This window comes from Ovis aries, chromosome 6, assembly GCF_016772045.2.
Source record: "Ovis aries strain OAR_USU_Benz2616 breed Rambouillet chromosome 6, ARS-UI_Ramb_v3.0, whole genome shotgun sequence".
In the NCBI taxonomy this organism is placed as follows: Eukaryota; Metazoa; Chordata; class Mammalia; order Artiodactyla; family Bovidae; genus Ovis; species Ovis aries.
Genome location: NC_056059.1, coordinates 103280038 through 103292416, shown reverse-complemented (window position 1 = coordinate 103292416; position 12379 = coordinate 103280038). Strand labels below are relative to the sequence as shown.

The window sequence follows — 12379 nt, the reverse complement described above, 5'->3', positions numbered from 1 at the left end:
CCCAAAAGGCCCCTCTGCCTGCCCTGCCTGGCAGGAAGGAGGCAGGGAGGGAAACAGGAAGAGAGGAAGGAAAGAAGCAGGGACAGGCGTCCGGAAGTTTCCCCCAGCTTGACATATCTCTTCTGCTCCTCCTCCAGGACGGTGAATGACAGGGACCCCGCGTACACCATCTACTCCCGGCTGGCCCGCGGGCCCCCGGGCACTGACGGGGAGCTGCTGGGTCATCGCATACAGCAGGAGTACACTGTGGGCCCCTTGGAGCTGAACCGTGAGGCCATCTTGAGGACCAGCACCAATCTCATCACCGGGTAGGTCCTTTACTCCGACAACAACGGGTACCAGACGCAGCGCAGAGCCTACAAGCAGTACATGGCGAACACTATAGCTCGGGTACATCCTATGGTGCCCCATGGGAACAGTGGCCACAGAGCAGAAAAGAGAGGCAGCCTCTCAAAAGAGGCTGGAGACACCCCTTAAGCTCCAGCAGCAGAGGCCTCCAGAGCATCTTCCAGAACCTCTGTTGCCCATGTGTGCTGTTAGGGGCTGAGACCCGGGCTTGTTCAGCCCTGGGGTCGGAGCTCTGGCGCCCCCACATATGAGGAAAGTCCCTAGGTCCACTGAGGGCACCGCGTGTCCTCCTCTGTCAGATGACTGGCCCGCTGGGACTGCTCTGAGGATGAAGCAGATGGCGCCTGTCCAGGCCTGAACGGGTGTGACCCTCCTTTGCTGCTCTTACTCGAGCCACTGCCTGGTTGCCTGGGAAACAGCACAGGCTGATTTCTGAAATCAGTTCAGCTCTGAGATGCTTTGCCCTCCGCAGCATGACCTGGGGCAAGTCCCTTGGCTTCCCTGGGCCTCAGTGCTCTCCTGGGAAAGGGGGTAACCTCCCCCCAGCGCCGTGCGATCAGCTGGGATGATCCAGGAGCAGTGCCAGGCTGGGCACCTCCTGAGCCTCAATCCATGTTAGTTCTTTCTCCTTCCAGTGGGGAATGTGGCCCCTCCCTGCTCTGTCTTCCTTGAGTTTCTGGTCCCTCTCATCCCTGTTGACTGGTTCTCACCCCCTGTGGCCTGGGCTCCAGAGAGTCCAAGGCGCTCAGCCCAGGACATCTTGCTCCAACAGAGCAAAGAGTGTGGACTGTGTGACCGCTTTCCAGCCCAGACTTGAGCCCTTTACTATTGGGCAACCATTAGCCTACCTCAGACTGGACTGACACACAAGCCTTCGTTCCCTTCCTGCGACAGTTTTTCAGGGATGGTTTGGGAGCCCCTTTTACAGGTTGGGAAACTGAGGCTTGGGCAGCCTGAGTCCCCCAGCTCGTAAGGTCAGGAAGCAGTGGAGCTGGATTTGAATCCCAGGGAATCCACCTCACAAGTGAGAGCGCCTCCCTGCTGCTACCAGTGCCGCCCTGAGCTGCCTCTGTGCCTGTGGGGGCCCGAGGGAGATGCCTGATCAGGTGGCCCACTTGTCCCATGACCTTCACCACCAGTCTGGCAATATTTCTGCCCACAGAATTACTACCCCACGACTCAGTCCGCCTTCATCCAGGACAGACAGAGCAGGCTGGTGCTGCTGTCGGAGCAGGCACACGGAGTCTCCAGCCAAGGGAGCGGGCAGATGGAGGTAGGAGGAGGCCCCTCTGGTCACCACACGTCCGCCAGGGGCCAGGCGGGGCCTGTCAGATGACTCTTCCCTGCAGGTCATGCTCCATCGGCGGCTGTTGATCAAACAGCCATGGGCCCTGTCTGTCAACGTCACGCTGAACGACACCTCAGTTGTCCACTCGGTGCTCTGGCTCCTGCTGGGACCCTTGACCCTCACCAGGGACTTTGGCTAGAGGAGCGGGGTGGCGCTGCAGCACAGACCCGTAGTGCTGCTTTGAGAGCTGAGCGGTAAAAGGGCCTCCTCTCAGAGCAGCTGTCATCCCTGCCCCAAGGTGAGCCGGCCTGTATGGGTGAGATGAGCTCAGGCAGAAACCGATTCAGCAGGAGAGGGATTGATGCCAAAGAGAGGGCCTGGTGCCCTGTAGGTCTGGTGGAGATGGGATCCTGAACCAGGGTGAGTTCAGCAATCAACATCAAGGGCTATCAATTGATGTTCTCTTGTTTGGAAGAAAAGAATCCCAAGGGGCAACCAGGCCCAGAGATTCTTGTGGAACAGAAGGAGGAGCTGGAGAAGAGGCCAGGGCAGGAGGGAGACACAGCAGCTCAGGGCCTCTCGGGAACGGGTGTTCATGTCCATCTCTCTCAGGACTGCCAAGAGCTGCCTTCCCAGCCACCTCCTGGTCCAGGGGCAGATTCCCAGGAGACGGGATGTGATGGACCAGCAGGGTCGGGTCTGCTCCTGGGTCAGTCAGTGGTTCCTTCCTAGCACCTGGGAGCCCTTCCTGCAGAACAGATGTTGCCATGGTGAGCAAGTTCCGTGGCTGTGGTCAGCTCCATCAACGGGTCCCACCCTAGGCGCCTCCGGTGGCACATGAGAGAAACTGAAGCTGATCCGACCGAGCCACAAGGAGACTTTATTCAGAGGCCAACGCACCCCAGAGAAGGGCTGGGGTGTAATTGTGCCTTGGGCGCTGGATGCTTCATGAGGCCACTTCTCTCCTTTCTGTCACCTGAGCTTTGCTTTGACTGCAGACCTTCTTTCTCCTCCTACCTGAGACGTAGCTGTGAACAGCTCTGGGACTGTGTGTCTCCCCACCCAAAAGGAACTGAGACTCGCTCAGGTCTTAAGAGCCAAGATCCCAGGAAAAGAATCCGATTGGTCTGATCAAATCACATGACCTGAGACTGACCAATCGCTGTCAGTTCAGTTCAGTGCAGCTGCTCAGTTGTGTCCGACTCTGCAATCCCATGGACGCAGCACAGCAGGCCTCCCTGTCCATCACCAACTCCCGGAGTTTACCCAAACTCATGTCCGTTGAGTCAGTGATGCCATCCAACCATCTCATCCTCTGTTGTCCCTGCCTTCAATCTTTCTCAGCATCAGGGTCTTTTCCAATGAGTCAGTTATTTGCATCAGGTGGCCAAAGTATTGGAGTTTCAGCTTCAGCATCTGTCCTTCCAATGAATATTCAGGACTGATTTCCTTTAGGATGGACTGGTTGGATCTCCTTGCTGTCTAAGGGACTCTCAAGAGTCTTCTCCAGCACCACAGTTCAAAAGCGTCAGTCACTGTAGCCCCAGGTATTGTGAGGAGATGGCATTTGCACCAGCAGATGCTTCGGGCTGCCTGTGGTGTGGGCCACAGGTTGGAGGGGTGTGAGATTGGATGAAATGTGTGTGGAAAGCTCCACTTAATGTGGAGGGCTCTGAATGCCAGGAGGAGAAGCTTGGCCCAGACTCTCTCCTTGTTGTCCATCTGCCTTGCAGAGACTACCCGGGTTCACCCGGACTTCCAGCAGCAAGAAGCTGTGACGCTGCCTCCAAGTCTCCACCTGCAGATCCTCAGCATCCCAGGCTGGATGTACAACTCAAACCACACAAAGCACCTGCAGAATCTTCAGAAAGGTGAGGCAGGTGTTCAGGCGTCCAGACTTGCTCTTGCCTCTTTGTTGTCAACCAGATCCTCAAACCCATCACCAGACAAAGGTGCTCTCTCAGAGTCATCCAGGCTCTGTGAGGTCATCTGGTTTCCTTATCTGCCAAATGAGGAGATGGAGGCCCACTGAGAGGCAGGTCACTCAGCAAGCCAGGGGCAGGTGGGGCCCAGGTGCCATCTAGACTGCAGTGACTGTGTACAGAGGGGAGCCCCCAGCAGGGCATCTGGGAGGACCTCCTGGTGGAGGAAACAACTGTCAGGAAACAGCTTATCATATTGCCAAAGCACCTGGGAGCCCAGGTACACCTTATGTGTCCCTTTACACTCAGAGCATCTCAAACGCGGGGCTGACCCTGCCTCAGCCACCCCCCTGTTCCCGGAGACGCTCCAAGAGCTGGCACACTCCAGTGTGAGGTCTGCAGGATGAAGATCAAGAGGGAAAGGAAGAGGCAGAGGCCAAATACGACCTTTGTGGCTAATAAAGTGGGTGTTGGAGGCTGTGGCTCAGTCCTGTAGCCACATGGCTTCTTCACGCTGACCTCTCGCACCTCGCTCCACGTGTCACAGAAGAGGAGGTGGGGATCATCTCTTACAGCAGCAGTCATGCTTACCTGTGTTGGAGGCAAAGTCCACTGAGAACCCACCTCCTGGAGGCAACCTGTACCAAAGATGAGGAGAGATGAACCTGGGCTAAGCAAGCAAGTCCCTCCTACTAGAGAAAAGTAAGTGACCGAGCGAGGGGAGCAGCAGCAGATGGCTAGAGGGCCCCCTGCTCTCCCAGACTCTTACAACCACCATGTTATCATCACCGCCATCATCGACAGGGTCCTCATTATCACCAGCATCACCATCATCACTGTCTCCACCATCACCATCACCATCATCACTGTCATGTTCTGGACCCAGAGGTCTTCGCCTGTTTCTGTTGCTCCTGTCCTTAACCACAGCATTAGGAAGGGGGGAAAGAGAGTCTATGAACTCTTCTGCTGAAATAACAAAGATCCCAAACTCTCAGGGCCCTAACACAGCATAAGGTTGTTTCACCCCTATGCCATGTGTCTAGTGGGGTCCAGCAGGAAGGCCATACTCCTTTGTTCACGAGGAACCAGCAAGAGACTCTTTTCTTTCTTTCTTTTTTTTTTTTGAACCCCCCTCCCACCTCCCTCCCCATAACATCTTTCTGGGTCATCCCCATGCACCAGCCCCAAGCATGCTGCATCCTGCGTCAGACATAGACTGGCGATTCAATTCACATGATAGTATACATGTTAGAATGTCATTCTCCCAAATCATCCCACCCTCTCCCTCTCCCTCTGTGTCCAAAAGTCCGTTATACACATCTGTGTCTCTTTCCCTGTCTTGCATACAGGGTCGTCATTGCCATCTTCCTAAATTCCATATATATGTGTTAGTATACTGTATTGGTGTTTTTCTTTCTGGCTTACTTCACTCTGTATAATCGGCTCCAGTTTCATCCATCTCATCAGAACTGATTCAAATGAATTCTTTTTAACGGCTGAGTAATACTCCATTGTGTATATGTACCACAGCTTTCTTATCCATTCATCTGCTGATGGACATCTAGGTTGTTTCCATGTCCTGGCTATTATAAACAGTGCTGCAATGAACATTGGGGTACATGTGTCTCTTTCAATTCTGGTTTCCTCGGTGTGTATGCCCAGAAGTGGGATTGCTGGGTCATAAGGTAGTTCTATTTGCAATTTTTTAAGGAATCTCCACACTGTTCTCCATAGTGGCTGTACTAGTTTGCATTCCCACCAACAGTGTAGGAGGGTTCCCTTTTCTCCACACCCTCTCCAGCATTTATTGCTTGCAGATTTTTGGATCGCAGCCATTCTGACTGGTGTGAAGTGGTACCTCATTGTGGTTTTGATTTGCATTTCTCTAATAATGAGTGATGTTGAGCATCTTTTCATGTGTTTGTTAGCCATCCGTATGAAGAGACTCTTTTCTAACACAGGCTTCCTCAATTAGAGGGACAGGATAAAGCATCTGTGCGACATGACACATCACTTTTGTGTTGGCCTCAGAGTCAAGAAGCCACACCACTGTTCACTGGGGCAGAGGCAGAAAGACTATACCCGAGAACTGGCAGGTTGGAGGGCAGGCCCAGTGAAGACCACAATAGTGAATGAGGCCAAGACTTTCTAGGCATCCGCATTGGCCCCTGTGTGCATGGTGGGAGCGTTAACATCGGCTGGACCTGGTTGGAATCCTCACTCCTTCTTTTGTTGCAGACCAAGCACCTACCCCTCTCTGAGCCTTGGTTTTCTTGTCTGTGAAGTAGGGGTTGTGTTAGCTGCTTCTGCGGGAGGTTGAAGATGGGAAAGGGAGGTGTGTGTAAAGTACCAGGCACAGACCAGGGGTCCTCACTGCCACCTTCCTTCTGTCCCTAAGGCCATCAAGGACAGGCCAAAGTGGACTTCTGCCGAGTCCTGCTGCTGCTTCACCACCTGTATGAGAAGGGACAGCACCCTGTCCTGTCTCAGCCTGTGACGGTGAATCTGCAGGTAACCTGCCCCACCCCACGTCCCACTCCCAGATGGCTGAGTCAGGAACCCCCACTCCACGTCCCACTCCTGGATCACTGAGTCAGGACACCCAAGCAGATGCTCATTTGTGTGACCCCAAGTCAAACCCCAAGTGTGACCATCCTGACTCAGATGCCACCTTGGCTAAAAGATGCATTATGGTAGTCTTGAAAAAAAAAACCATGAGATTTGATCTCTGGGGTGCATAAGGGCACCCCAACCCCTCCGACTCATGTTCTTCTAGACTTTTTGATTCTTACCACATGCCTGTATTTTGTGTGTTTATTGTTTTATTCTTGTGATAAATCTTTTTACACAACACAGATGTTATTTGTGGGATCAGAAAACAAAACATTCTCACACGGATTATTGAGTAGGTGATCAGAGTCACTCAGTCCCAGGTGTGAGTCTGGGCATTTCTGCTCCCCGCCCCCCACCCCACCCCAGGTTCTGGCCCTTCATGTCCTCACCTGTAAATGGAGAAGCAAGGATCTTTCCCCACAAGGATGTTGATGCTTTCAGCTGATAAAGCACACACGGCGCCTGACACCCTGATGGATGTCAGCGCCCCCAGATTCCTGCCTGTGTCCTCCCTCCCCTCCTGACCCCTGGATCACCCTCTGACCCCCACTACAAGTGAGGCTGCTGCTGCACCAGCCCAACCACATCCTCCCCGCCACACCACCGTGATGTATGGAGACCCCTCCTTTATCCCCAGTCTGCCCTCTTCATGGGGGATCTGAGCTCTTTACCTGTCTCCTGCTCATGGAGAATTTCTCTAAATCTCTCTCTTGTTGCTTTGGCTTCAGGGATGCTTGCAATCTGAGAGAATCCCAACAACCCAACCCGGAGCCCTCCCTGTGGCATCTTCCCGATGCCCTCCTTTCACAGCCATGAATATAGGGGTGGGGAGTGGTCTCTTTCCTCACTGACTCCCAGCCCACTGTCATCAGAGACACTGTCAGCTTCACCTTCCCACCTGGCTTCAGCAGCGCACTGGCTTCATTACTTCCTCCTTGTCACCTCTTGCTCACAAGCTGGCACCAGTCTCGGGAGCAGACGTAAATGCAGAAGAGGGGCATGGTGGCAGCACAGAGCGCCTCGCCCTCCATCCTCCTCCTTCCACCCTCTCAGGGAAGCTCCTGCAGAAGAGCCCCCAGCCTACCAATCAGCACTGTCCTTCCTCCTCAGGGATGGAGCTACCCCCTGCCTTTCCTCCCCTCTCTCCCAGTCTGAACATTATGGGGAGAGGGGGTGGGTAACATGACTGACGCCATCTTGCAGCAAGGCAGGGCTCCACCTGAGCAGCACGGGGAGGAGGGGACTCACAGCTGGGAGCAGCTCCATGTGCCTACCCCCTGTTGGTGTGCTCCTCCAGCTCGGCACCTGGGGAGACCAGCTCCTCCTCGGCCTCAGTTCCCTCATCTGTAAAATGGGGCTGCCCATCCTGTCTATCCTGTCCATCCCTGGTGGCTCAGCTGGTAAAGAATCCGCCTGCAATGTGGGAGACCTGGGTTCAATCCCTGGGTTGGGAAGATCCCCTGGAGAAGGGAAAGGCTGCCCACTCCAGTATTCTGGCCTAGAGAATTCCATGGACCGTATAGTCCGTGGGGTCGCAAAGAGTTGGACAGGACTGAGCAGCTTTCACTTTCATCCTGTCCTTGGGGATTTGCTCTGGCAATGAAAGGTAGGGGGATGCTGTCCCCTGAGCTGTCAGGGGATGCCATAAATGAAAGAGGCCCATGGGCAGTGACATCCGGTCAGGAAGGGGACAAATGAAAACCATTACCACAGAGTGAGGCCCAAGAATGCAGACAGAAGGAGTGTTCTGAGGGGGCTGCAGGGATGTGGTGACCTGGGGCAGCAGGCAGCTCCAAAAGGGAGTGACAGACCGCCTCTGCTCCCCCAGGTGGCGCACATCGTCCCTTGGCCCCCCACAGAGACCCCGACATCACCATCCACCCAAAGGAGATCCAGACATTCTTCATTCACTTTCAAGAGCAGTGAGCCCTTGGCAGATTCTGTGGGCCCCAGACACGGAAAAGCAGCCTGGAGAGATGAGGGGAACAGCTGCCCATCTGGTGGGCTAAGGGCAGGAAATGGACGGAATTGGGGTGTTCTGATTTCTTGAATAAAAATTGTGTAAGGACCTGTTTCTTGCCCTGCCCACTAGAACCTGCCCTCTCTCTCCTCTCCTCCCATGGATGGTAGCTTCACACAAGCTCATACTTCCTCCTTCATTTGCAAAAGTCAAAGATAGAAGATTCTCTTAAAGACAGAGGGGATACCCACATTGATACCAAAATGCATCTGCCTGCAGGTCCTGCCAGATCTCTCCAGGCTCCCGGCTTAAGAGTGGCCCTTCTGTGTGCTGGGCGCCTTCACAGGCTCATCTCAGACCGGTGACAGCCCTGCAGCAGGGAGGCTGTACACACCATTCAGGGCAGGGAGCTGCAGCCCGGAACTTGTGTTTGAAGCCAAACTGTGAGTCTAACTCCAGACTCCCCCTGTGCCCCAGGGGCACACCTGCCGAGCAAGAGGGCCTCCCACTGCAAGGCACTGAGTGATGAAAAACCCACAGCAGGTGGAACAGGGGATATCCAATATAAGAACTATTAACAACAAGAAAAGGGTAACTTCTACTCCGAGGTGTGCCCGAAGGATTGAAACCTTCACCCACGAGGAACTATTTCATGCATATTCACAGTGATCAAAAGTGGACACCACATTTGGGTACCTGGATGCACAAAGCATGCCGTATCCTCAGAATGGACTATTACTCTGCCATAGAAAAGGATGTAGAACATCCCAAAGATTATACTTAGTCAAGGAAGGCAGCGCTTCCCCGGTGGTCAGTGGTAGAGAATCTACCTGCCAATGCAGGAGATGCAGGTTCGATCCCTGGGCCAGGAAGATCCCCTGCAGAAGGGAATGGCAACCCACTCCAGTATTTTTGCCTGGAGAATCCCATGGATAGTGTTGCAAAGAGTCGGACACGATGTCACAACTAAACAACAACAACAAACAAAGGCAGATACAGATGCCACATACTGTACTTTCCCATTCACATAAAATGTCTAGAATAGACAAATCCACACAGGTTGAAGATAGATTTGTACTTGCCAGGGGCTGTGCGAGGAGAGAATGGTGTGACTGCTCACTGTCCTGTCACCACTCCATGCACCCCAGCCTGAGACACACATCTGCTGTACAGGCAGGGAATGGGTGCTGAAGCATGGGGGTTTAGAAGAGAAGGAGAGGGCTGGAGTTGGCTGCATGGAAACAGCCTCAAGGGGCTGGAGTGTGTTACTGTCGCAATTAAGGTTGTTCATGGAAAAAGCCTAAGCCTGCCGTAGTAGATAAGCGCCATTGTTAAATGCTGCATAAAGGGAGGAGGGGACCCACCATAGCAGCCTCTTTCTCCCCACACTCACAGATACTCTCAGTGAACAGGGCACCACCTCAGTGGACTCTCAGAGTGTAAACACCAGCCGCTGCCTAGGCAGGCTCTGGGCACAGGCATTGGTGGGTTGTCTACATGCAGAAGCAGGGTTGAAACCATAGCTGAGCCCCAGGGGCCCCAGTTCTTAAGAAACTGGGTTGAAATCTCTCCCTGTGGCTAGGGATGTACACCACTGCCGCTGGCTTTGTAAACTCAGGGTGTGTGAGATATCTGAGTAGACATGGGTGCTACTGTGGCTGGGATGGATCCAGTCTTGGTATCCGTGGGCTTTTGGGTGCGTGTACATGGAGGCAAGGCTGGGCTGCCTCCATAGCTCCTATGACTGGTCCAGGTGCACAGCAACTGTGGACCTGGGACCTGAATTCTGTGGGTCTGCACTGGTGCTTTTGCAAAAACAATGCTTGAGGGACACCGGGGCTGACTGCTGACATTCTCTTGGCTGAGGCAGGGCCAAGGGCAGTGCCAACAGTACATTTTGTGATCCTGCACACCGGGTGACAGGTAACACCACAAACTGTGTTCCCCAGTGGACAGCTCTGAATATTCAGTGGCTCCTCTCCTAAGTCATGTCCAACTCTGCAACCCCACGGACTGCAGCACATCAGACTTCCCTGTCCATCACCATCTCCCAGAGCTTGCTCAAACTCATGTCCATTGCGTTGATGATGCCATCCAACCATCCCATCCTCTGGTGTCCCCTTCTCCTCCTGCCCTCAATCTTTCCCAGCATCAGGTTCTTTTCCAATGAGTCAGCTCTTTGCATCAGGTGGCCCATGTTTTGGAACTTCAGCATCAGTCCTTCCAACAAATACTCAGGGTTGATTTCCTTTAGGGTTGACTAGTTTGATCTCCTTGCAGTCCAAGGGACTCTCAAAAGCCGTTTCCAGCACCACAGTTAGAAAGCATCAATTCTTTGGTGCTCAGTCTTCTTTATGGTCCAACTCTCACATCCAGGAACACTCAAGTTCAGTCTGCCTCATGCCACAACCCAGAAATGGATCTGGGAACCTCTACTCCATCAGCTAGGAAGCAGATCCTGCCCTTGAAAGGACTGTGACAACCACAGAGCAAAGAGGAGCCCCCACTCAACAGCCAGCGCAGACTCTGGTCATCACAACACTAGTCACACCTTCTATCACAGGGATAACGGCTAGGACACACTGAGGAAAGAGGCAGCAGGCATCCGCACTAGAAACAGCCTCACACCGAAAACATTAAACCCACACAGGCTACACAGGGGCACTCCTACATAAAAAACAGCCTTTCAGGACCACAGGAGACAACTGTTTCTCTTAAATTCCCAGAGTAAGAGAAACACAAGTAAAATGAAGAAGCAGAGGGACTATTTCCAGTTAAAAGATCAAGAGAACCCCCTTCACCAAAAGAATAATAAAACAGACTGCTTCTGTTTGATAGACACCAAGTTCAAAAAGGAGATAATGAAAATTCATTACTGAAGGAATTCAGATAGGCTATCAGTAGAAATGAAGATTACTATAAAAAGGAATTAGAAACTTTAAAGAGGAGCCAAGAAAACTTAGAAAACTCATTTACCAAGATGAAAACTGTGCTAAAGGCAATGATTAGCAGATTGAGTAATGCCAAAGAGCAAATAAGTGATCTAGAAGATAAAGCAATGGAAATCCCCCAATCAGAACAGTAGACAGAAAGTCAAAAAAAAAAAAAAAAAGAAAGCAATATGAGAGACCTATGGGATACTGCAAAGGGTGCCAATCTACACATAATAGGGATTCCAGAGAGAGAGAAGGAAAAGTGGGTCAAAAATATATTTGAAGAAATTATGGCTGAAAGCTTTCCAAACCTAAAGAAGAAAACAGATATCCAGGCACAGGAAGCACGTGTGTGTACCCAGTTTCTCAGTGGTGTCCGACTCTTTGTGACCCCATGGACTGTGGCCCACCAGGCTCCTCTGTCCATGGAATTTTCTAGACAAGAATACTGCAGTGGGTTGCCATTTCCTACTCCAGGGGATCTTCCCAATCCAGGGATCAAACCTGTGTGTCCTGCACTGCAGGTTCTTTACCACCTGTGAAGCCTCCACTCTGCATTTGATCCTAGCCAAAAGGCCAGGAAATCATATACTTGTCAACACATGTGCACCCAATACAGGAGCACCCAAATACATAAATATTAACAGACATAAAGGGAGCAATTGATGGGACTACAATAATAGTAGGAGACTTTTATGCCCCACCCACATCAATGGATGGGGCCTTCTAGACAGAAAATCAGTAAGGCAACAGAGATCCTAAATAATACAACAGAACAGTTAGACCTAAATATTTTCCAGACATTACATTTAAAAATCCCCAGAATACACTTTCTTTTGAAGTGCACATGCTCTAGGATTGACCATGATATCCAATAAGATAACTGTATTTTTATTTAGTTTAGCCCTGTCTTGTTACTATAAAAAGAATTTGCAAAAACTTACAAAAATACACAAATGGGAAAAAGCTAGATATGCAAATCTGAGTGAAGGGGAACTAAGGATAGGAAAATAAAACAAAGCTAACTGAAAGGTTAGTACATAAAAAAAATCCAACTCATAAATTATGCATTTTTGAAAGTCAAACCACAGGTATGTCTCTAAACTTTCTGGTAGCTGAAAAGGAGAAAAACATTATTGGTTACAGGATCCACAGAGAAGATAAGTTTAAAATAAATCAGCTGCCCAAGAGATACTGTATTTCCTAGTAATAACAACTTAGAGAAATTTCTTTTTAATATAAATTTATTTATTTTAATTGGAGGCTAATTACAATATTGTATTGGTTTTGCCATAAATCAACATGAATCCTCCAT

The 12379-nt window shown here is 51.5% G+C and overlaps 1 protein-coding gene across 1 annotated transcript in view; it reads left to right on the top strand.

Annotated features, from left to right (window-relative positions):
• Positions 1 to 8097, top strand: part of LOC101112483 (epididymis-specific alpha-mannosidase) — a 38379-nt gene extending 30282 nt beyond the window's left edge. The window contains 7 exon segments of the mRNA XM_042251090.1: positions 138 to 390; positions 1511 to 1621; positions 1698 to 1890; positions 3370 to 3507; positions 5957 to 6069; positions 7469 to 7571; positions 8000 to 8097. Coding sequence (XP_042107024.1) covers positions 138 to 390; positions 1511 to 1621; positions 1698 to 1890; positions 3370 to 3507; positions 5957 to 6069; positions 7469 to 7571; positions 8000 to 8097 — 1009 coding nt within the window.
• The last annotated feature ends 4282 nt before the right edge of the window (positions 8098 to 12379 follow it).